The 26,917-nt window shown below is 39.2% G+C and overlaps 1 protein-coding gene across 4 annotated transcripts in view; it reads right to left on the bottom strand.

Moving 5' to 3' along the window:
• cadpsa (Ca2+-dependent activator protein for secretion a) overlaps window positions 1-26,917 on the bottom strand; it is a 102,091-nt gene that overhangs the window by 11,866 nt on the left and 63,308 nt on the right. For all 4 annotated transcript variants that reach the window (XM_032550049.1, XM_032550051.1, XM_032550050.1 and 1 more), the window contains 7 exons: window positions 25,597-25,738; window positions 20,958-21,113; window positions 19,912-20,059; window positions 18,670-18,744; window positions 17,924-18,007; window positions 17,426-17,458; window positions 13,545-13,652 (listed from right to left, as the gene is read on the bottom strand). In XM_032550049.1, coding sequence (XP_032405940.1) covers window positions 13,545-13,652; window positions 17,426-17,458; window positions 17,924-18,007; window positions 18,670-18,744; window positions 19,912-20,059; window positions 20,958-21,113; window positions 25,597-25,738 — 746 coding nt within the window. The remainder of the gene's footprint in view (window positions 1-13,544; window positions 13,653-17,425; window positions 17,459-17,923; window positions 18,008-18,669; window positions 18,745-19,911; window positions 20,060-20,957; window positions 21,114-25,596; window positions 25,739-26,917) is intronic.

Here is a 26,917-nt window from a genome sequence, read left to right as displayed (position 1 = left end):
AAACAGATAGAGGGATGATGGCAGCTTTTGAAACTCCCTTAAGTGAAACACAATTGTGCAGGATATTGATTCAGTGGTACACTGTATCCTCTATGTCCAATTACATTCAGTTAATTAAAATATGCATTTCCATGAGGCTCATTGTCATTAAGCAGGTACTAACGACAAACCCACATTTCTGTCCTCATTTTAGATGTTGTGTCTTCATTGGCTGTAAACAGAAAAGCATGGTAATAAACAGGAAAAAAGCTATGACATCAGCCTGAGTGTGATTAATCTATATGATCCATTTCACGTGGTGAATTACTGAAACGAACTTTTCAATAATATTCTAATCCATTCATGATGACTGTCCATATATGTTGATAAATATAAATGGATGATGCGCAAGAAAAAACAAACATTTAATCTCTTGTTGAACACAAAAATGACCTCATTTAGTTTAAGAGCTAGTATGAATAGACTAACAGGTGCACAACATCTACTTTCCTTTTCTAAATAAAATTAATGCCAAATAGGGCTGGCATTTCATTCTGCCATCCACCGCAAATACGTCTAACACAGATTACTCTTAAATGTGTTAAAACAGACCATGAAATGGCCTTTAAAGACATGCACACACACTTACAGAATCTCATAAAAGGCAAGTGATTTGTTTGGTCAGAGGCTCTCCTTTGTGGGGCTACTATGGAGCTTTTGTGTTGTGAAAGCCAGGAATGTTAGAGGTAAGGAGGGGCCTCACTGCAGGGAGTACAGCGGGATTACAACCAACCTGGGACTCTACCTCTTTCTGCCTCTGCTAATCATGTGTGTCTGTTTATGTGTTTAGTTATTTTAGGACCTCATTTGAAACTTTCCTGAGTAAAAAATAAAATAAAATCACTAAATCTATGGAGTGCACAGTTGTATATAAGAATAAAAGAGTAGCTCCAAGATGAGCAAACATTATTAGGTGTAAATTAAGGCCAACTGTTCTTATAAAGGGAGCAGGCGAAGGCTAAGTTTTAATTAAGTACACTGGAGCTGAACATGCAAGATTGTGTCTTTATTTGGCCAAAATGAGCTAATTATGTATGCTTCTGTTTAAATACAAATAACATAAATAATTTAAAATGTCCTGTTCTTGTTTTGTTTTGGATTTTATGTATTAAGTAATTCCACTTCCATTTATGGATCAAAAACGGCAATTTCAGGGGGACCTGACCTTATCAACTTACTTTAAGAGTAACTGTGTGTTTTTGGAGTCTAGCCTAGCATTTCATGGTCATACAGCCTGGAATCCAGCTGATGGTGTCTAGACTCAAGGCTGAACAATTCTGGAAAAAATCATTCACCCTTGAGTGATAGAGGACATGAATAACCAGTAAATGGTTTCCATGTAAAGATAAATAATTTAAAGTACCTGAAGACACAATATCTTGAAATCAAAAAGTTGTGGGTTCACTTCCGATCTGTTGATGTGCCCCTGAGCAAAGACGTTAAGCCCAAATCAGTGCGTGGATACTTGGAAATGCAGCTGGGTCAATGTGTGTGATCAATGTAAAAGGAACATAGAGCCATTTTATAGCACAATAAAGTAATTATGTTACCTTCAGTTGCTATGAAAATGCTGTAAATATCAAAGACAAAGGAAGTTTGACTTTGCATCATAGCTTTATTTGACATTTTTCCAATACTTCCCCTTCAGCAAGTCTTCACAACAATTCTTCTCCATGCTGTCCATTGATCCCGTTTTCTACCATCCCTTGGAGCTCAGTAGACACACAGCTCCACCAGGTGTTTGTCAATTGCTGCTGCCACTAGTCTGATGGAACAGTGTGGGGGAGATGTGGGAAAGGGGTGTTCACTGGGGGTGGGAGCTTGGCTGGGGTCTGAAGCTCCAAGGCAGAGCTTTGGGTACACAGGCTGCACATTGTATGAGCTCCATGGCTGCCATGGGAGTTTCAAAGATTTCTCAGACATCAATGAATGAGTCAAAGCAACACTCAGTCGATTTAGCATAATACCCCCCTTTACAAATTCAAAAACCAGACATACTGTAATATGTCTAATTGTGCATGGTGGAAGCCATCTTAGCACTAACACAGAAGCTAACGTCTACAGTCTTCCTTATTTCCGCTTTTCGGTGTACATCCAATCAGCACCACAGTAAATGAATGTCGCTCCTCGATTGGCTACTCTGCAAACATCAGCCTAAATAGTCAAGTAGCAGCATGCCAAGTTGCATTCAAATATTTCATGCCTCCAACCAAGAAGGACAGAAACCACAGGAGGCTGGTATAACTATTTGATTGACATTGCACTGACTTAACTCACTTTGGTCCCATCAGTAGGAAGAGGAGTTTCAGGAAGGAAATTATGTGATGTCATGGGGACCTTAAAACACACAATAGATAGATCAATATGTCAATAAATAACACAAGATTATACATAATGACCTCATAAACGGACAATATTCAACAGAGTACAGACAGAAGTGCATTACTATAATATAATTGTCACTATGATGCTTGTTTTTCAAGCTCTGCACTTCAAATGGTCAACAAATGTATACTATGCATATCGACATTGTTTCACCAACATAGCCATATTGTATTCTTTTTAAAAACAGTTATTCTGTAGGTTTTAATAAATACATTTTAATGTAGAGATCTATCTATAAACAGAGTCTAAAAAAGGGTGACTATTTTTGTTTGTTTCTACGAATTTAACTGCACCAATGTCAAATGTTTTGAAGTTAGCAAGTTACCATCAAGTTCCTTTTCTGGGTGAGTCAGTGTGTGTTTTGTCATTGATAAACTAAAGCAGAATATGTTTCGGGTGTGTTTGTGTTTCAGCCTGTATGAGAGAGTACAGCAAAGAGGAAAAGAGAGATAGAGAGAGAGAGCGTATGTCCTACTGACACCCAGCTGTGTCTGTTTCAGTGTCTATGAGAGAAGAAGCTAGCGAGAGAGAGAGAGCATGTCCTGCTGAGACCCAGCTGTGTCTGCAATTAGCAGGAGGCATGGAATGATGATTGCTGGTGCGGCAATGCTAATGCCAAGTGACAGGCTTCCTTGTGAAGGAGAGGGGACGGCTGCTGAGTCCCACAAAGCAACACTGTTTTTTTCTTTGGCACTTTCACTACACACATGCTAACACCAGTGTACACACACAACCCCATGTAGAGACACACACAGATAAAAGAAAAAAATAATAGTTATTAAGGTTAATGAGGGAGGAGGCTCTTTAAATATGGACAAAGACGTTGTGTAACGCTACCCATGCTGCCTTACAGACTATATTGCTCTATCACTTTCTAGCCCGAAGTACTGGCTCACTATTAAGAGTTCTATGGTACATCTACCATAGCTTTTTACATTGAGCTACAAGCCATCAGCTAGCGCCCCTCTCTGACCTTAACAACACCAACAGGCTCTAGTCTCTCCAGGTCTGTTCAGCAGAACCAAGCTTGACCCGCAGAGAATAGAGCTCTTGGTAGAAGTTGAACAGGACTCCGGATTGGGCACTGGGTGATATTCTTATTTACACCATAACTAACATTGACACAACGGTGACACATCAAACGGCTAGTACAAAATACGCTAAGCCCAAAATGCTAGCCCTTTTAGACTACTGCTCCTGGATGGATTCATTTAGAAAAAGAAATTTTATGTTTAAGTGTTTTTTAAATATTACAATTTCTCAGTTTCATAACGTATTTTCAACATTTTCAATCAAAAGTGTGGCACAGAAAAAAAACGTTTAGCCATGGCCCGTCTCTTCTACAATGCACATTGAAGACCCAATCCAAAATCTTTTCAATCACAAGAGCAGCACAACCACACATCGTCTGGGAAGTATAAAATCATTTCTACAGATTGCTTTTGCTTCTTTGATCCCTCCACTGGGACATAGACTTCAAAAGAAATAAATGGTCAGTTCTTTGATTTTTTGGGGGGAAGCTGCCCTTCCTCATGTCATCTTCTTCATTAAGCCCTCAGTTCATTAGCAAAAAATCCTGCAGTTGTTATTGATGTTATGAGTCCGTTGTATCTCCAAGTCCGTGTTTGTTTTACGTCTTGCATAATCCTCACTGAGAGCAAGAAATCAAAACTCTAACCCCCTCCAACATCTTCAACAGAATCAAACGCAAACCTTCATGGAGTTTAGCGTTGCACCATCGGTTGAACACATGAGGAAAGGAGCTTCCCTACATCCTGTTAGGAAGAGTGACACTGTTACTAGCACCTGCTGAAGCATTTAAGACGCAGATGTTGGTTCTATGAACACTAATCTTGTGTTGAGCAGAAGCCTCCTGAGTATTGGAGAAGTCTGAATCATCTTGATAGACTAGATCATGTTAGTCTCTGGGTTACTGGAGTTAAAGTTCAACTGAGGTGAATTGTCACAAAGTAAATACTAACTTCAGTGGACAGGTCTTAAATAATAATCTTTAGGTGTTTTTTGGAGCGGCAGAGCATTTCTCTGAATCTATGAGAGACTTTTTGCATTAGAGTCATTGAATATATTGTAAAACTAACATCTGGAACGTTCTATTAAAATGTCCGTTACGCTCAGCAGTCAGTCATGGCTGATGGATTTAAAACTGAGTCACTAAGTTGAATAAAACATACAAACGCAGCATGTGCTCTGAAAGAGTCGAACCTGCCTAACTCACATTTACTTCTTTACCATGTTAGACAGTTGGTATGATGTGTTTGTGATTGTTAAAGTTTTAACAATAGAATCGTACCTTGTGGACAAACGACTCATTTGGCTCTTATTTTAACAAGTAAAGTTGTAAAATACTTTTACATGTACTCCTGTTGGACATTATAGGTATAACAATTTTGGCTTTTTCAGTAAATACTTAAAATATTTACCTTCCTTGGCTGAAGTGTGATAAAAATATTAGCGTAGGGCTCAGTGTACTCAAAGTTCTTTGTCAGCTCTTGCCCTTTATATCAAAAGCACAATCAAAACTGATAATTCATTGCTGTTTGAGCACAGTTGAATGGCAACAAAATGGGCTTTGTGGGCATCGCGTCCATGCAGCTGGTTTGAGGAGCGCTGAGGGGAAAAAGGATGGCCGGCCACCTCAGGAACAGCATCGTAGGAGAAAAGTAAATGTTTATCTCAGATCCGAGTTTCATTTCAGGCTGGCAATCTGGGTCTCTTTCAGAACTCTACCTGCAAGTGTCAGTTCAACGGGCAAGTGAGACTCAATAAAGAGCAACTTTATAAAAACATGGTGCCTTGAAGAATGAATGGCTGTGTATCGGGGCAATGGGTGGTTGGGTTGAGGGGCCATGTTGTGAGGAACTAAACAGTTGGAATTACGGTCAGCAACCAGTCATTGAGTAAATATACAATGAGCTACAGAAAAGCTCTGTGGTTGACAATAAAAGGGAAAAAAAAGCTGCCAGCTTCAGGCCCTGAGAAAAGTGAGCCATTCTACTTACAAAAAGCCGCTTAGGGGTGGATTGAGGAAAGAAAAAAGAAGGCTAAAACACTTGTGGGCTCAGGGAACTCTATAGGGGGAGTGAAAATGGAATAAGCCAGCAAGCACTTGAGAGCCCCGCCGAGAACCTGAATGGGTTAGAGGGGTGTAGTGACTGAGGGGGGTCTGGGGAAGGTGAATGGCCTTCTTTTTGGGTCCAATTTGTCTCTTTTCACCCCACTCGCCCTGCTCCGACTCTGACAGATGTACAAAGAAGGAGCGGCGCTGGGCCACTCATCCACATACACCCATGAGCAGCTGTCACTTTTGTCAGACAAGTTAATCAAACAAATGCCACCGTACCACCCTTTTTAATAAGGCAGAGGGAAGAGGAATGGAGGGGAACTGTGAAAGGGTGATAGAGACCGAAGAGATGACATGTGTGTCTTCGATCAATTCATCCCGCCTGCCCGCATCAATAAACGAGTGGGAGCGCGACAAAGGATAAGTTGCCATTAAACTTGTATTTTCCTCCTCTCGGGATGATCAAGGTTTTAGTGTTCTTAGCCGCTTCCTCTCAGCAGCGCAGATCTGGGAATACTAACGGAGGATTTAGCTGCACCCCCGCCCCTAAAGAAAAACGACGGCAGAAAACAAAATGCATTCTCTCAGTAATTACAAAACACACTAAGCTGCTTAGAGACTTCATTAAATGGAAGTGAAACCTTTTGTGATTGTTTTGAATAGTCACATACAGTCCAACAGCTGGATATGTTTTCTTTGTTGTTGTAAACTCAGCCTATAAACACATTTTTTTCTGCTGTTTGGTGATGTAATCTCGTTACAGTAAGAATTTTAATAGGACACAATTAATTAATCACAGGCGGGAAAAACAAATAATAAAAAAAAAAAGTCATTTTGTTCAGGTCTAAAATTTAAGAACACTTTGTGTCACTGCTGCATTTCGCAAAGCTAAATGTTTAAATGTTATGTTATACACAGTTACTGAAATGGAGAAAAGCTTGTTTCCATATCCAGTTGTTCAGTATTTGTGGATTCACTCATTCAAAGAGTTTTACGTAAAATTTAACTCCAAATTATTCATGGGACAGTTAATGCAGCTGGAAAGGGTGAAATACTATATACTACTGGCCGGCGCTTGCAAAGCAGCCAATCCTGGAGCGTCATTAATTTTTTTTTGCAGATGATTGGCTTAACCCCAAGAGCGGAGATGGTACATATAAGCTTCTGTGGTATTTACAAGACATTTTTTATCGTAAATATTAATTCATATTAACGTATAGTTGGTGTTTGAAATAATAACATAAGAAGTTTTAAGTGTATTTGAGGAGTCTCAAGTACTCACAGATTTGAACTATTTGCAGGTAGTTGTTGTCCCTAAGCCCTGGGGTCCACGGTAGCTTTTTTGAACAGGGATATTAATCTCAAAGAAAAATCAGTTTTATAGCATAATATAGGTCTTGGAGCTAGCTTGCATCTGTGACATTCAAAAACATCATCATCCTCAATTCAACAACATGTCAATTAAAGTCAAAACCATAACACAACAAACAAACAGAGAGTGGTACATTGCAGAAGCAAAACAAAGAGAAGATATAAAAAGTTGTAATCCAGATTAAAACTCATGATGTTCCACCTATTATTAGTCAAAGGCAGTTATAAGCAAATGAGTTCTTAGCCTTAATTTAAAGCAACTCAGTGTTTCAGTATTTTCATAGAAGTTTGTTGCAGATTAAAGGAGCATGAAAACTGAATTTTGGTTCTCCATGTTTGGTTCTGGTTCTGGGGATGAAGAGTAGACTAGAACCAGAAGACCTAAAGAGGTCAAGAAGGTTGATACAACAAACACAGATCACTGATGTATTTTGGTGCTAAGGCATTCAGTGATTTATAAACTAATAAACAGTATTTTAAAGTATATTCTCTGAGCTTTTATTTATTTTAAAGTATATTCTCTGAGCTTCAGGGAGCCAGTGGAAGAACTGGCTCCCTGAAGGCCAGGGAGTCTTTATGAAGGAGTCTTTATGACTATTGTCATGAAGTGTCATTCGGTAAATAATGAAACTCTTAATTCAAAGTTGACACTTTTAATGGAATTTTAAAACAACTTTTAGTGCAACTTTGCCTTATCACTGAGATAAGGGTGTCCAATAATGTGTTCTTTCTTTACAAACACGAGTGAAGTCAAGTGATGTGACCTGACATCAATTTTATAAAATTGTTCTCTTTGCTGGGAGATGGCAGTTCAGAAGACAGTAAAGCGGTGAAGTGTCCCCGGACAGCCAAGTGACAGCAGTCGACTGTCTTCTGGCATTCTGTGCCACACCACCCAGTAATTATCAACCCCCCACCCCGACCCCGGCACAACCAGAGCAGCGGCAGAAACAACAACCTTTAATTGTCCCGTCTGAAACTTGATCTGACCCCTTCTGCCCTGTGGCACGCATCGAGTCGGTGAACGCAGCGAGACAAGCGGGAGCATCAGCAACCGAAAGCGATTTAACGCACAAGTGCAATTTTGCCACACTTGCGAGTCTGATAACCATCCAAGGTCAACGGAAATACTTCAAATCAATCAATGAGCCGCACTCCTAATCCTCTCTGGGCAAAGACAGATTAAGTGTATAATTGACCGATGTAATCCCAGTATCTGCAACTCCAGGGGGCGGGAGGCAAAGCGGAGTGGGGGGGACGACGACAAGGTGGCTCAAAGATTTACTGGCCAACAGCCTCATCTGTGTATTCCTCATTCTTAACTTGCTTTTTCCCCTCTGCATTTACCCTACCTGCTTGGCTTGCACACTGAGATGATTGCGAGGAAGGAGGGGTATCAGTTTTACAGCTGTGGTGTATCAGTGTGAGGCTGGATTTGGCTCAGACTAAATGCAGAGCTTTTTTTTTTTTTAATCAGCAATCTTCAGTCTGTGCAATGCTAAATTCCCCTTCTACCCCACCACCCCCATCAATTTAAGTACATCTGCTTTAATCTGAGCCTCTCTGGTGACCGTTTGGAGAGCAAGTGAGGGTGCAGCAGACAAAAACAAAATCCATTTTTTTGCCTATTCTTTTGACACGTGTAAATGAGTTATCATAGACACACACATCTTTAGAGAATTATTGCAAATCATCATCATTAGTGCAAAACCTTTAAATAGTAGCCAAAAAACCACAGTACTGATAATTAGGTCAAAACAAGAAATTACTATAAGAACAAAATCAAAATTCTTCCAAAGTCTGACTAACATTCTTTTTCTCTACAATGAATAATTGCAGTAAAACAAATGCAGAAAGGTTGCAAATTGTACATGTTTCGGGTATCTGATTCAATATTAAGACATCTAGAATGTCACACAAATTGTTTAGCACTTTATCAAGTTTGAAGACTCCAACGCGCTTCACACTACATTCAGTTATTCACCAATTCTTTCACACGCTGATGGTGATAAGCTACATTGTAGCCACAGCTGCCCCGGGGCAGACTGACTACTGCAGTTTCGGACTAGCAACCCACCAGTTACAGGACAAATCCCGACTTCCTGCTCTGCTGCTGAATGAGCTCCATCCTCTGTCACTGATAACGTGGTATTGTTGCAAAGTATTTTTTTTCCCTGACAAAATCAAGCTAGTGTGCTCTTACAGATTCGACATGTGAAGTTAAGCAGGTTTCAACTTCAAAATCCTTTGAAAAAGAGATCATTGACTCCTACCTCAGGACACAAGAGTGCAAAGTATCATTTTAAAATGTGACCAGTGTATTTTTCTGTTTTGTTAATCAGTGGGTCAAACCTGTTCAGTTCGGAGACAAAATTCCTCAAAAAAAGAAAAACATAAATATGATCTTGGGATATGATAGATCGCAAAAGAAAACAACTTTATAGCAGCTAAGGGGATTTCAGAGGCCCATTTAGAGTTTAATCATTGTGCCTTACACACCTGCTTTCAGAGCAATCTCACAAAACTGCAAAATACATAGTGGAATGATTGGATTAACACATTTCTAAGCTGCCGATGAAAGAATGAGTCATCCTTGAATATCTCTCTCTTTCTATCACTCTATCTCTTTCAAAACACGTCCATTCATACACACACACACACACACACACAATTGCACTTCTATACAGACTTCCACTAATTTAGTAACTGCATTTATAACTAACCACCCAAATATTTTCCTCAGCCCTAACCATTACCAGTCTATTCCCAGCCCTATCAAAGCTTAATTCATACCTTACCTCTAAATGTATCTAGTAGAGCACAACAGAATTGCAGAGGACTGGGGAAAAGTCCTCACTTTACACAAATGACCTCCCTTTGTTGGCAAATGTTGTGAAAGTGGTCCCCTATACGCAGTCTATACAAGTACACACACACACACGCCCGCACGAACAAATAACACACAATCAGACACACACACTTCCCCAAAAACTTGTTTTAAAAAAATATTCTCTCACGTGCCCCTCCTTCACTCTGGAATCTTTGAGAGAATATTTAAGGACTTAGTCAATATGCCTGCATCCCTACACACTGCTGCTTTGAAAAGATTCAGTCTTACACGGCACTCCAGTCAGTCTGATGTGAGCACTGACACATAAATTGGCACTAATAGGCTCTTTTAAAATAATCACCTTAGCGTGGCTGACACTAAATGCATGACAAAAGCCTAAATAAAGTGACACACAGTATAGACAATGGCAGCAAGACATGGTTAGAGTTAATTTAATTTACCTAAGAGTCTTATAATCCACCCCCCATTCCCACCAACAAATACTCACTTTATTGGAAGTGCATTAACAATGTTTCTTCTGACATCTCATGTTTATCTTAAAAAATGTTTCTTTAAGAAATTTATTTTGATGAAAAGTTAAGACCACATTTCTTGACCCAACCTAACATTAATACTGGCCAGAAAAGGCCAGTATTAAATGGCCAGGTTTAATACTGGCCGATAATAATGGCCAGGTTTGCACCAAAATCCAGTTTGTGTAGTTTGGTTGGCGGGGGACATCCGGCATTAGTCACAGCTCTCTTCCTCGCAGTACCTGGTGGAACTTTCTCTGTTTGTGTGTGCCGTGCTGCAACTCAAAATTTATTATTATTTCTTTTTTTTTTCTTCCAAATTTGACAGTGCTTTTGAAGTTAGGTTGGACAGCACAGAATGTTCAGCAAACATAATTTAGCTGACACAAACTGAAAACAGTGATGGCATGTCCAGCTAAAAGCACAATCTCTTTCCTCCCTCCGTTGTTGTGTGTGGTTGTGTTGCTAGATGCTTCGTACAAATTTTACAGAATGGAGGTGTGATACAGTGCGAACTTAGCGTGCAAATCGGGGGCTACCCCTAATTTACACTGCTTGCGTCTGTGCTTCACCACAGAACGGACTACACAGTAACAACCCGTTATGATCAATGAGAGCGTTTAGTATCTCTGCGCTGACATCCAGCAAAATTATCCCCAATAGACGTGAGTTATGCTGATAATGTGAGCGGCCCCATTGGTGACGCCACTCAGCACGACGCAAGAAGACTGAAAATATATCAGTTTACAAAGAAAGATGACACAAATAGAAATGCACAGTGACTTGTTTAAGTAACGTTAATTTGATTACTGGTTTGGAAATAGTAATGCATTAGGTTGCTTGTTGCTGAAGGAAGTGGTGATATTAGAGCAACGCGTTGCCAGCATCGCTGATCCTCAATGTCTGAGCTCCCTTCTTGAACTTTTAGTTTTATGGAAACATGAATGCTCCAGCTGATATATTCTTTCCAGTATTTCAGGGTGTGACGACACACAAAAAACAAGTCCGATTTAGTAGGAATGAGTGAAGCAAACGGCTCTTTGAGGACTTACTGTCTTGATTTGATTAAAATATAATCTCTTTTGTATGGCACTCTCTTATTCTGCACTACGGTTTTAAAAACTCTAATCTCGTCAGTCGGTGACAAGATGGGTATTCTGCTGGGTAAAAACAGATCCAATCTTGAAAAGTAAGAATAGATTGTAAAATGTTGACCAAAAACTGTTTTCTGAGCATGTTGGGTTTTTTGAACCTTTGGGCAACGACGGATCAGGAGGTAGGTGTTTGTTTGGTTAGTAAATAAAAAATTTAAAAAAAATGCAGAGGGAGGGAATGAGTTCCCTTATCAAGCAAGGATTAGTGGGAGCCCATGTTGACCCTATTTTAGGGATATCCAGAGGCAAACAGAAAACTGCTGAAAGTGATGCCATGTGATGGTAGATGTTAATGCTCATTTGTTGCAACTTATCCACATTTGAGATGGAGAGATATTAAGAAGTCATGTCTATTATTCGGCATTTCTCTCTTATAAGCTGAATATCTCTCTAATACATCCTGTAAAGGAGGGGAGTATTTGGACCACAGCCATTTTCAACTGGACATTTTCCCATGTGGAAAACCTTCACAAATTGTTGCTGTTCAGAAACAGTGTTTTACTGCACGCCTCCAGGTTGTGGGCTCTAGTGTCCCTTATATGACAGTAGGCTGACAGGAAAGGGGGAAGGAGAGAGGGAGGGAGAGGGGGGAAGACATGCGGCAAACATCGTCGGGTCCGGCAGTCGAACACACGACGGCCGCATCGAGGACTCATGGCCTCCAAACATGGGTCGCGCTAACCGCTACGCCAACACGGCACGCCGGTTTTACTGCATCTTAAGCTGTCACACTGTCCCCACTGGGAAGGCACAGATTCTTAGTGTGTCCCAACAATGAACTAAGACTTGGTGCAATTCTCCAAGTAAACACCATTTGATTGTTTGTGAACAATCAAATGGCCCATTCAGTCACTCAATATATAAGAACGATTACTTAGTTACAAATGAAAATGATACTTATAATCACAGTGATAGTAAAAGCCTTACCAGATATATTATATATTGCTTCCATAAGCAATATGCTTCTAAATGTTTAGATTAAAACTGGGTCGACTTTTCTGATCCCAACTTGGTTTTTACTATATTGCTGAATTTAAAAGCTGACCAATCTCAGTGAATTTTGGTCATCATTTGACAAACATTAAATATTTTGAAGACTGTTAAAGAAAGTGTTGAATAAAAAAAAGTATGATGACATTTAAAAGTAAAGACTTATTTTAATATTGATATTTTAGTGAACAAATTGACTTTCATGTAATATGTAGATATAACATAACCACCACGGTATGAAAGTTTATATATATATGTTGTACTTGCATTTAGTTTAGATTAAATTAGATTCATTTTAATTCAACTTTGTTATTACATATGTATAAGTACAGAGCGATGAAATGCAGTACAAGTATCTAAACCAAAAATGCTTTTACCTGTACAAGAAATGCTTTTAGCAGTTATTTAACAAATTATAAACGCCTACATGACTTGACTTAAATGTTAATCTCATATTGTTCCTGCCATGTTGAACCAAACAGAAGGAAAAAGGGAAGAAAAAGACAAACATCTGAAAAAAGAATGGATTGTAAAAAAGCACAACAGGGCCGCAGAGAGCGGCTGCTGACACCTTCACACGCCTCTTTGGTACTGAGGGAAGAACTGATCTGGAATGACAACAAAGAAACTAAAGCGAACACAAATTTCAGCAGCAGTCTTCGAGGTGAGGGGAAAAAAAGGGCTACATGGCAAGACAGCGGTCAAGTGTCAGACACCTCTCCATCAACAACAGTCACACAAACAGGGACTGAGACAAAATGAGAAAGGCATAAACCTAAGGCCTAAATTCAACACAGCGGCACACATGGAAAGAGGCAGGCCAATGAACATACAGTTTGAGAATAGCTGCAGGGAAGCGCAACCTTCACAGGAACTAGTTTCAACGTTAGCACACACTAACTAAAGCTGAATTATGTTTTGTGCACGGTTCTCTACGTGAAGCCGCTGAGTTAAGGTTCACATGTTCTAACATGAGCACCTCAATTTTATAGATATGCATATCTATAAAATTGATATATAATATATATCTGGACATATATAAATAAAAGGAAAATTTATTAAGATAAAAAAAAGCTCCACAAAAGTATTTCGATATTTCTATCATTCATAACTCGGTTGCTGAGTAAAGTGTGGGTGTGGATATGTTGCAGCTTACATACGTCAAAAAGTCTCTCGACGTAAATCTCCTCATTGACCTTCTCTCGCAGCATGTCCTGGGAATGACGAACAAAGGTAACGTAGCAGTCTGCAACATCCATCCCTGGCTTCTGCAAGACAGCAAATAAAGACAAACACAGATGGAGATTAAGTTGCACTTAAAGCTTGATGTTCTTTTCCTTTTATAAAATAAACACACATCCGATATTTGATTAACACTCTCTTTTTAAAAAAAATCTAATTAATTTATCCTTAGGGAAGGGGATATGTACACGATACTTTCAAAGGTGGTTTAATTAAAATGCTATTTTAAAAAAACAGAACCTATAGCAGAAATTCTAGCCGATTAGTCGAGTGAACATTTATATCAAATTAATCTGAAGGTTTTAATGCATGCTATCATCATTAAACCGAAAAAGCAGTGAAATTTCCTAACTATGTCATTGCAGCAAGAATAGACTTGTTTCTATGCTGGTCCCGCTCAGTCTCTGTCAGGAAACGGTGCGGTGAGGGGTGGTGAGGCAGACGCAGCAGACCCAGGTAGGATGAATAAATGATTTTAATGATGAATGTCCCAAAAACGTCCACAAACAACCAGGCAGCACGACTGAGCAGAAGCCAGGGCTCAAAGCCGGTAGCAACTGGTAAATTGACTAGACAACACGAAGGACTGAACGCACATACGACGAGGACCCGACAGAGACGCAGAGACACAGGTGACACTAAATACACACGGGGTAATTAGGGAACGAGAAACACCTGGGAGTAATCGAGGGGAGAACAGGACAACACGGAGACACAGAGACACCGAAAACTCGAAATTAACACACAGAAAACACAGAACATGACAGTCTCAGTGTTGCAGTAAAACAAAATTAGGCTGAGCAGACAGAATGACAACAGGTTGGTATAAAGCAGATGATTCAGTTTACTCATTTGAGTACAAATCTTTTTCATTCACCAGGTAGTTAAAGTTCCACAAGGCTCTGTGCACAGACTAATATCCATCACTTATATCTCATGCTGTATTTTGACGAAAAAGTCTGGGTGACTTTCAGTTTTTGCATTGCAGTTTAAATACACCTTTGCAACAAACTGCTCAGTCAGTCACCTTCCCTGGTTGACATAAATTTACTACTATCTCTTGACCAGAACAATTCCTTTAAACACTAAATATGTTGATGTGAACACCCACTGAAAAACAGAGTCTCTACGAGTTTCACATATCTTCAGATATTTTTTGTTTCTCCATTCTTCTTTGTAATTTCTTTCAGGTTCAATGGAGAGTATCTGTGCAAATCAATTTTCTAGTGCTGCCCAGGATTCCCAATTGAATTTAGGTATGGACTGAAAAAGAACCATATTGACACATGGAATTGCTCAAATCTAACCCATGCTCATTCAGGGGGAGTGAACACTGGAAGATAAATCGATGCAATCTGATGCGTTTTCCTTGGATAAAAAACTTTTTACCAATTTAACCTCCCTGGAACTGTCACCAACTCATCGTGATATAAGAGAAGCCAAGATGACGGATTGATGGAAGGAAGGATGGTCAGCAAGACGGCCTGGTCTTGCTAACCAAGACATGAACCCTACCAACAAATAAAAAATTGGAGTATTTGTTCACCTGGGATGTTTTTCTGCAACAAACATTTTGAACCCTCACTCAGACTGTCAGATCATTCCCCAACATTTAACTCTAAGTTCTGCACCAAACCCGTTCTCTTTTCTTAAATCCCAACCTTCTACAACAAGTCAAAAAATCTGCACAGAATCTATTATTTGCTTTTGCAGACCACACAAGTTCAGGATATTGTATTGACTTATCTTTGTCTAGAGAAAGGCTTTAGCAATTTCCTGTACGTGCCTAAAACTACGCATGAACCTAAATTCAATTTGCACAATACCCAGAACCCTAAATTGGGTTTGGTTTTCCCTAGAACAGTGGTGTTCAAAGTGGGTCTTCGAGGGCCGGCACCCTGCATGTTTTAGTTCCCTCCCTGGTGGTAGTAACAACCTCTTCAGCATGTCAATGTTCTACTTAGACCTTCCAACGAGCCATCATTTGATCCAGGCGCGTTAAACCAGGGAGAGAACTAAACCATGCAGGATGCCGGCCCTCGAGGACCGACTTTGAAAACACCACTGCCCTAGAACATGAAGGACGAATTCATCTCTGAACACCTCGCTACTATAGACCATATAACTCCATGTAAATCTGGGATTTCTCTTATGAAAAGCCTTTGCTAATCAAACCTGTGCAGACACATAAAAAAAAAATCATTTTGTCAGCGAAACTCTCTTTCCATGCATCAGGGATACAACTGTAGCACGATTTGCATGCAAGGCCAGAAACTGTGAGCCCCTACTAGCATACACAGTGCCTATTTGCAAGGCATTAATTTAAAATTTGTTGCAATGGCCGAAGTGTTGGCAGCAAATGGAAATCTGATGTGAACACAGTCAAATGAACAAATCCTCAGCGCCAACCTGACAGCAGAAGTGGCATGTGTTGTCCAACACTGACTCGTGATGTATGTTGCGCTGAAAGAGCGAAGCACGCGTCATGGCTGCCTGCCAGTGTCTGGCCACATGCAAATGAATTGTCATTTGGGGAGGAAACATGGGGACGTTTGACAAAAAAGAAATATGACAAAAGCTACCATCTGGATTCTGGTATTCCATGCGAAATCATGGTCAAATATTTACACATGCACAATGGGAAAAACACACAAACATGCAATGAGAACTGCTTAGGAGGAAATTCCCTTCAATCACTGAGATTTTCAGTTTTACAGAAGTTTTCAAGACATCACTCTAGAACTGGATTTACTAAACTGCAACGTTCGTAAGGAGCGTCTTAGTTGCGTATGTGAATTTTCTAAAAGAACAAAAAAAAACAACAATAAATACAAAGTGCTTTATTTTATTTGTCTACATTTTTATAGTTCTCATCTGAGAAGCTCTAAAAATTACTCTTGGGTAATTAAAATGTAATATAGTACAACAACAAAAAAAATAATGATAAATAAAAACAGATATTGAGGTTTGGATTACATAAGCAACTAATTATCATAAACACGTTCTGCGGTCAAATGTGTTTAGTGACACAAAAATCTGGTGGCTACGCTTGCTTCAAGGAAAGATAATATTCTCATCCCAACCATTAAATATGCTTTTCTCTGTCTAGCAACTAATGATTCTACTCTGTATAGCAACCAACTATTTTTCTTGGCAAAATAAGGAAAATGTGAGACATTGAGACACTAAATTAAACTTATTAACCAATTCAGATGTAATGTTCATCTGTATCAAGATATTTTCTTACTTGGTGACATAAGCTGGAGATTTTATTTCAAGTCAGTTTGAATTTTAGTGGAAGGTCTTAGTAATTTGGGAACGTAATCGCACCACAAAAGTCTCTGAACTAGAAGTTCAGGACCAGGAACAATGCCGGCAAAGTAAAAGCATTTTTGAAAAACTGCAAAAAGAAAAAAACCCCAACAAAAACTAAATAAATTATTTTGTAACTTTTTGTAATATTACATCATTAAAAAAAATAAAGAAATATAAAAAATTTTGTGATCAAATTTCTGTGGAGAACATTTTCATCTAGTACAATGTAATAATCCTTCATAAGTAAAATTGATTCTACTAAAAATAAAACTTTTGCCGTTATCCTGAATGTAACTGTAGAACCTGATCCCTTTGGAACGTTTTGATTCAGTTGAGCTTTCCGAGTTATCAAAAAGTATTCTCTTCAAGTACCTCCATGATGGACCTAATTCCACATTTTCTTCACATTGCATGTGTTCAGTTGCTTGTTAAAAGACACTATGCCAGGCTACCACAAAAACCAAAGACAAATATTAATACTTACAGGTACATCCACATACTTTGAGGCAGCTTTTACCTTTAAAAGAAAGGCATAGAAATGGGTTAGCATCATTACTCCAACTGTGAGACCACTTTTAAGAGGAAGGGCTACTATGGTGAGACTGTACATAGCACAGTGGTTAGTGCCTGCTGAACTAGCAGCCGTGACTTGCGGTGCATTTAGCAACAAACGTGCACTCACTAATTCAATATCCTTTTTTTCCCCACAATACAGCAGATATCCAGCTGAGATGTTAAGCTATTTCATGGTGAGAGTCTTCATAAAAGGTCAAACTGTATTACAAGAAACACCAAACAGCTTTGAATCCAAAATGACTGATTATCAAATTACAATGTTTCAGTTGATCAGGAAGGTGATATACGATCAAGAGTCTGATTTTTAAATTCACTGCAACTGATGAGCTTGCAAGAATTATGTTAATAATGGAAATTTAGATGGTGAATACTATCAGAAGGAACGAATAAAGGATGTTGTACTTACTGTGAAAGATAAGAAGGAAGAGAAGAGGGTTCCTTCATCATATCTAGAGAGTTTAGATAACACACTCTCTAGAATGACCACAAACTAAAAGCAAAACAGGACAAATGTTAAACCATGATAGACAAAGGATTTGAAAAGTACAAAAAAATGTTAATTGATTTGAAGTTTTATCCAACAAAAATGTCTGCGAATAATTGCTTTCCATCAGAAAGAAAAGTCCAACACAGAGGTATCTTTGGAGTACAAGATGGTCCGGTTGTGTTCCTGAGCCCCAGCTGTGCATGAAGGTGAGATCATGCACCTTTGACAACTTATTCCGTGGCCCCCCTCGATTGTCTGCCACCGAACTTGTAACACCTGCACTTGATGGACTCAGGGGAAGAGAGTCCACTCAAGTCACAGTCTGGCCACCAGGTTCTCATTGGTGAACTCCCCAGCCCTGGTCTCTCTCGTCCAAATTTACAAGTTTGTCTTTTTTGTGTTCTGCAATTCAATCAAAGTCACTGAGTCAAGCTTTGTGTGACCCCTCCGTTGAGGACAATTTGCCATTGAAGATTTTTAACCACAAAGCGATGCCCCAGACAACGGAGACCCAACAGCGATAAGGTTACTCAAACCTCTTGTCAACGTGGCGATTCACCAGAAGGAAACATCTGTGGGATTGCTTTGAATCTGAACAAATGTGTCTTTCCTTTCATTTTCTCATGTTATGTTGTGGTCTAAAAGCCCGCTCGGTGGTGTTGTACCTTTGCAACCAAAAGAGTAATCATCTCCTTCACCGTCTCCTCAATCAGATGGTCGATTTGGGAGTGGTATTGTCTCTGGGGATGGAAACAACACAGAGTTAGGCATTTTATCTACATTTACAGTATAAACATTTCTGAAAGAAAAATGACATCTGTCCATGTGTCATTTTTTATTTCCCCAGCAAGTTTCTAAACAATAGATCTCCATCTATCCAGCCTTTGCTGATTTTATGTTTTCATATTAACATTTTTAGCTATATTTGAGTGTCAAAGAAAGTTTGTTTTTTATGAAATTGTTTTTGTTTTTATACTAAATAAAAATTACATGCAATGAAACTAAATAGGTATAAACTAGATTACAAGATAACCATGAATGAATCCACCACAGTGATGGTAGTAATACAAATTGGGGGAGAACAAAGGATAAGAGGGAACTTTTATGAATTCCTCAGGTAAATCATTGTTTTTAGTTATGCAAATGAGAAAGGGGTAAAGTGAATTACTCGCCTCACTTGGTACTTTTATTTTAGTCATTCATTATAGAAATAAAATATACAAATTTAGGTGATATATGTAAATTAATGAAGTGCTCTGCGGATATTTATTTCACATATAGGGATAGAACAGAAAAGAACTTAAGAAACACTCATTCAGCGAAAATAACCTGCTTTTATGGAGAGCGGAAGAAACACTGTAAGAGGACTTCTTTCCTCTGACAAAACTGTGAAGGACTTAGGAATAATGAATTCATCGTCAGTAATTAGTATCAGTCTGGAGACTGTGCAAAACATGAGATCTCTCACATTCATCCCATGTATATTCAATACTATCTACACATATGGTAATGAAATCCAAACAATTCAAGTGAAGGAAGACAGACAGTGAAAACTGATGACTAATTATTCATTTGGGAATTAATGGGGGGCCTGGGTGCAGGAGGGTGGTGTGACTCGAGAGTTTCATTTAGATTTTGGTCACACTTACCCATTGTCTGACAAACTCCATACGGTAGACGGGGATGGTAAACAAAAAAAGTTGCAAAGAAAAATGGCATGGCACGTGCGAAATTACACAAAAAGCAGATGTGCAGTCAAATGTTTATCTTGCATTAAAAAAAAAAAAGGATTTACACCTTTGTAGGCGTTTGCCCGTAAAAGTGCTCCAGCCACCACAGCACCAGTTTTAAACTGGGGTGAGAATATTAAAAGAGAAGATGAAAGAGAACAGAAACGGAAACCTTACCTCCTGACCGAGGTCCACAACACACAGTTTGGCTGACTGGGACTTGGCGTCCACCATGACATTAAACATGGTGCAGATGGACTGAGGCACGCGGAAATCTGTGGTCCGGCAGCTTCTCTGCAGCTTGGCCTCAAATGCTGTCCGGGTCCTTTAAAAAGCGGTATGATAGTTCAACATCAAAGCCACATATATCTATATAAAGATATACGTGACTATATGTATGCATACATAGATATGTATACACACTCCCTGGCCAAACAAAATAAGTCGCCACCTGAATTTAAATGAATAAATATGTCTGAGCCTCCAACTGGATAGTTGGGAACTGTCTTTCTTTCATGATGGTATTAGGTTTTCTGACCCCCATACACAGACACTGTCAGGAGACAAGTAAAAATCAAAGACTATTATAAAAATGAATACCAAATGTTGAAAAATCCAGGGATTTTTCAACATTTGAAAAACCTAAAAGCTAAAATCCAGGGATTTTTCAACACCTAGAAAAAAAAAATCCATGGGTTGGATTTTTTTCCAACCTCTGGATTGGAAAAGGAGGCAAGGAATCGGAAACACCGCAAGGAGACAGAACGGATGAGGTCGAGCTGAAGGTGGAATGTCTAGAAAATTGTGTACAGTGATTACTTGAGTTTGTTGTGGATGGGGACGCCAGGGAGAGGTGAGTGGAACGTGGTTGTTGGTTCTTGTGCGGGTTTCCAGGAAGCAAATAAGGATCTCAAAGCCGAGGAGGAGGAACGCCAAGGAACGAGGATAGTTGGAGAAAATAAATCTTGTGGCATTGCAGAAGTTTCTCGAAACAATCCCACAGCAAATATGTGCTGCAATCAAAGCTAAAGGTGAGCCAACAAAATATTAGAGCGTGGGACCCTTTCTTTTGGCCAGGTGGTGCATTAGCAATTCTCCCATACGCTAAGAAAAGAAACTCTTACCTAATACATTAATCTAATGTAATGTCACACTCCAAGAAAAAATATCTGTTATTTTTACTTTTTTAACAATGTGAATACCCATGTCCAAAAAGTGGTTACCGTTTTATACAAGATTCTATCATGTCACTGGACATCAGCTTCAGTCTGGTTTCTAGGTGCTTGCCGAACTCTTCTTCCGGCCAGTGGAGATCTCTGATGAACGTCTGCAGAGCGTCCAGCTTCCAGAACAGGTCCTCCGAAGTTGCTGAACCGTTGCTACAGAACCACAGATCAGAGTCATGTAAACCCAAACTGATAACTGAGACACAGCGAAATAGCATTTCCTGCTTACATTAAGAACTTAAGGCTTATTCAATTGTTCTTTTAGTACAGTAATATTTGTACTAATATTCATATTAAGTGCAGGAAAAAAGGTAAGTGAAACGAAATCAAGGCTGTGTAACTACAATTTTCAGTGTCAAAAATAAATAAAAATTTTATAGCCAATGGTATTATCTGAATAAGATATCTGCATGATGAAGCATTCACACAACCATCATTTGACAAATTAAAACTGGCATACGCATTAAACAGGAACTAGAGCTAAATTGTAGCTGTTCATCAGCCACTGTATATGTAAGGTAAATTTAGGAAATGTGTGAGGATGACTTTTTCAATAGCTTTTCACATAAAAGAAGAAGATGGAAAAAAGAAATGAAACATTCTTTCACACATACATTTACAAAAGATTAGGACTACTCAGGAAGGAACTCAGGGAAAGACAAACGTACATGATAACATTGATAACTACACAGATCCTAGGTTTCAACTTTCTTTTAAAATCAGGTTTTGATGTTAAAAGAAAACCTCTTTTGTTAAGACATTAGAATTCAAGAAGAATTCAGGAAGGCTAAGAGATCAAAAATTGGTAGAAACTGGTACAGAGGAACTGACAACAAAGACATAGACGGAAGACAAGACGAGGACTCGACAAGGGACACAGGAGGGATTAAATACACAGAGGGGAATCAGAGAAACGAGACACAGATGGGAACAATTGAGGGATGGATGGACAACACAGAGACTCAATAGACACAGAATCCTAAATGAATACACAGAAAAAACCAAATCCTCACAGTATTAAAGTCATTAAAATCATGGGGTCAATGTATGAGACCAAACAAATACAAATGTACTTGTTCATTCCTGAGCTACAAATACATTGAACAAAAAATATAAATACAACACTTTCATTTTTGCTTCCATTTTTCCATGAGCTGAACTCAAAGATCTCAAATATTTTCCATATGCACAAAATGTTCACAAATCTGTCTGAATCTGTGACAGTGAGCACTTCTCCTTTGCAGAGACGATCCATGCCACTTCGCAGGTGTAGCAAATCAAGATGCCGATTAGAAACTAGCATGATTATTAATTATATCTTTTGAGTTCAGCTCATGGAAAATGGGGACAGAAACAAAAGTCTTGCATTTATATTTTTACCAAGTGTAGTAAAGGGAGTAAAGGTATGGGAAGATGACAGCTAACGGAGCAGATGGCTCAGGGAAGGCTCAGGACTGAAAACCTGAAAGGATGCAAACGTTCATAGTGAGGTGGGAAAACGTTTCACAGCCTGAAATAAAACAGCTTTAGTGTAGATTTTGTGGATAAACTGCCAAAATTGCATTGTTTTTTTTTAATGATCTGATACAGGACAAGATATATATCTAGATCATATAGATATATATATATATATATAAAAGGCACTGCAAGAGCAATACACACTCCGAATCACAATTAGCTTTTATCCAACTGGGTGGAGAAAAGTTGGGTATTTGTGGGAGGCTAACACTTGGTCCTGTTACATTTGGTAGTCTGGGCATTTGGATGCTGACACTCAGCAGAGTGCTTGCTATGCTCCCGTGGAGAGAATAACAGAAGACGTGGATCTGCAGTCAAGCCTGGAGCAACAGAGGCACACAAAGCAATGTGACCAATAGAATGGTGAAGACCTACTTAAGGACACAACTGAGACATCTTTAGAAACATATTAGGAGCCATGAAAAAGTGGGCTGATAAATCATGCTGTAATATGTAATACAGCGTTGCACTATAGAAATGCCACTAATTTTTCAATTTTAGAGCAAAACCAGGCTACCGAACGCCATCATTTCACTGGTTGTTCCAGAAAGTCAATCCATACTGTATTCTCAGATAGGCTATCAGTTACAGTTTTATTTAGCCAATATAACATATTTGATCATGAAATCATTCTCAATAGACATTTTATGATAATTATATCTAACAAACAACACACCCAGCTGTTTGTAGAATTTAATAAAGTAGTCAGACTGCAGGTTTACTGGTTCCTAGAGGTTCTAGATGTAGAATGAGATGTTCCTTCCACACAGAAGGTCTCCTGATGTTTTGCTGAGATGTGATTTTTTTTTTTGTATGGTCATTCATACTACTAATTAAACCCAAGTGCAATCGGACTTCTGTGTAAACGGTTTACAACCCCACAGCGACTCAGCGACCTGTGCGCAGAAGAAAAACGTAGAAGCCACACAACAGTGCACTGTTTAGAAAAGTAATAATGGATGGAGCTGTCTATAGATCGGCTCTAAAGTTTTTTAGCAGCCAACGTCATCGTCACAAGATCAGAGCAAGACGAAGGAAGCTGGTAAAAAAGAAAGCACAAGCAGCGATGGTGTTTTGTGGAGCATTGACTGTAGGGAAGACTGTTTGGATGTGTAGCCAGAACCAGGAGACGTCTGACTCTGATATGATCAACTTTTGTGACAAAGATATCTTTCATAATTTCATAATCCTAATTTTTAGCCATTGTTGATGTCCTGATTTACTGCATCAGGATTATGCAGAACTATGATGCATACCTCACAAATGGCACCGTGTGAGATGACTGTTCAGACAGCAGGGATTTTTTAAATTATTGGATATGTATCTGATTTAGTTCCATATGTAGAAGTGGCACAGATCGTATTTTTTGGGGGGTGAAGAGATTGGAATTGGGTTGTTCAGCCTGCCTGAAAAAGTCAGTCTGAACTGAAGATATGGGCAAAAAAAGCATATTTGAGTCGGATTTGCCTGCTGTGTGAGCATAGCCTCACTCATCAGACTCCTCTCCTCCGGAAGCAGTTCCCAGTTCCAGTCCATGAGGCAGACAACCTGTCTACGTATACAAATAGACTTAAAACTTTTCTTTTTGATGAAGCTTAGAGTTTAAATATCCACCATGCTGTCTTCGAATAACATGATGGATGCAGTAAGACGAAGGAAGCTGCAGTTGCTGGATTGTTGTGTCTTGTGTCTGAAACAGTTGTTTTCTGGCCGATGGAAACAAACTGTCCTCTTGGACTGCCCAATATTTTATTGCTCATTTTACCTTCTACTTTTACAAGCCATCCAGGGTACTGCTGCAAAGACGTATCCCTAGAGCATGATGCTGTCATCACATCTTGTCTGACGGTCAAAAAGCTACATGTTTTCTCTCATCAGTTATAAGAACTTTCTTCCACTTGATCATGCATTCTCACACATGGCTTTTGGCAAGCTCTCACCAAGCGTTGATATAAGTTTTCTTGGCCAAACTTGGCCAACACGACCGAGTCAAATGACTGAATGACCTCATCAGTATGCAGTCACATTCTGATGGTGATAGAGAGCCACAGGCACCCCATTGTCCGGTGATTCTCTTGGGCAGTGGCGCCCCCAAGGGGGTGCCATGGTCACCCCTGGAAAGACGCTCGCCACCCTACCCCAGGGAGTAGTGCTTACAAAGGCTTGTGAGTCAGAAAATACAGTAAAAAAACAAAATCCGCAATTCTTACATTTGAAGTAATCTAGTAATCAGGGTAGAAAATATAAAAGTAACCACAAAAGTTGATTCCAATGAACAACTTTCAAAAGACAAAAAAAAAGCTATCAAAGGTCAAACTGAGGTGAGAAACCATGAGAATCTGCTTCTCCTTTGAAAGACAGCCTGCAAACACACACTAGAGATTTTTATTAGAAATGCAACAGTACCAAATATGACCATTCTACAGAAAAATGTATAAAGGTACAGAATTCTCCAAATAATCTCCACAAGTATTTTTATCCACATACATATGTAAAACATACAAGATTATGTTTTACATATAATGGGGTGATATTAATATAGGTAACAGATTTAAAGTGGGACTAAAAAAGGGAAACAAAAAAGTGAAATGAATGAAATGTAATAATAATAATGCAGAACTAGGACTCATCCTGTAAAGTGGTGTTAGCATAAATGTTATTTTTGTGCTGCTTTCTCATGTTGTATTTGCTTGATGCATATATTATTTTTCATGATTCTCAGATGTTCATAGAAGTTTAGCATTGACCACACAAAATGATTGCTTTGGTGCGATTATTTTTTTTCCTGTCTACAACAGTGAAATAATTTTGGGGTCCCTGTCTCTGTCTCTCTCCGCTGTGAGTGGCGCACAGTGCAGTGTGGAAAAGGACGTGAGGTGGACAGGAGGGAAATGCAACAAGTGAAGGAAATAATCCTGCTGTTAAAAGGAATTTGAGTTAATCCAGGATTAACACGTTCATTTTCACATATCTAGTAAAAAATAAAAGCTATAAAACTGATTCCAACACGCTGGTATTATTTTGGACTCAACTGTATGAAATAAGCCACATGTAGGTAATTCTACAAAAAGCCTCCTTAGTACAAGAGAAGATAAAAGAAAAAAGTGTGAATGCTTACTTTACTGGTTCCCAGCACTCTCTTTCAAAGCCTCTGTGGATGGACTGAGCGATGGACGACTCCATCAGGTCCACGTATCGCACCACCAGAGGGGCGTACAGGTCCTGGAGGTGTTTATGGAACTTCCCGTTGCACAGGTTGTCTGTAAGACCGAACCCGAGAAGAGAAATAACGTGTCAAGCATGTTTCTTCGTGCGCAGATGACATCAAGCACAATATAATCACCAGAACTACTTTGAAGGAACACGTCTTCACTGGTTACCCATAAAATACCGCATCGACTTCAAGAATCTCCTTCTCACCTTCAAAGCTCTCCACAACTTGGCACCTGTGTACCTCACTGATCTTCTGAGCCTCTCTTCCACAGCTCACCTCTAATTCTGATTCTATGTCTTAATTTAGGTCTAAGCTTAAACCTCACTTCTCCAAACTTGCTTATTCTGTTTAAAGTCATTTCTTTCTGTCACTAGTTCTTCTGTATTTGATGCTCGGTGACCTTGAGTGCTTTGAAAGACACCTTCAAATAAAATGTATTATTATTATTATTATTATTATTATTATTATTATTATTATTATTATACACTGCATATGTTTTCTTTTGGAAACATATGCAGGGAAGAGTTATTCAGTCAAGATTTCCAGTTATTTATTTTAGATGCATCGGTGAAAAAAAACAAGTTTCATCTTGCATGTAATTTACAGCTACATTTTGGGGAAAACTGATATTCTTTTTTATTCCATTACTACAAATGAAACATTTCTTCTCCCTCCCCGACCCCCCATTCTTGACAAACAAAAGGTCAGAGTCTTGGGGTGTTTCTAAATCCAACACATCACAAACATTTCCCCCAGTCTCAGCTGACTCCCAACTGGTAAAAAGGCAACACTGACAAAGACCACAGGAGATAAAATGGAGGCCAGTGTGTGCTAATGTGATGCCTCACGGCTCCATGCAGTGTCTGCTTTTTCTCTCCTTCTCCCTCTTTGTTTTTCTCTCTCCCTCTGAGCATGTGTTTGTGCGTTTGTGTGTTGGCATTTGAGTCAAGGTCGATGATACACAGTAGGTGCAATGTTTGTTGTGTTCCCTCATTGCCACACTCCAAATTAGCCACTTGAGCGGCTGCTGTCCACTTTGATGTGTTGTATCCAGGAGTGTGCTTGCAGGGTTCGCCACGGCGAAGCTACCACTGCTTTAGACCTCATTAACTCCTCAAATGGCAGCCCGACTTTGGCGCCTGTCTAGTTCTATGGTTATTTACTACTGCATAAGTGCACCGCTGTGGGGCAACAGAACAGATGACCTTCTGCGGTAAAGATGTCC

The sequence above is a fragment of the Xiphophorus hellerii genome, chromosome 20 (genome assembly GCF_003331165.1).
Source record: "Xiphophorus hellerii strain 12219 chromosome 20, Xiphophorus_hellerii-4.1, whole genome shotgun sequence".
Classification (NCBI taxonomy): Eukaryota; Metazoa; Chordata; class Actinopteri; order Cyprinodontiformes; family Poeciliidae; genus Xiphophorus; species Xiphophorus hellerii.
The sequence above is the reverse complement of the archived record's forward strand: the minus strand, read 5'-3'. Positions and strand labels throughout refer to the sequence as shown.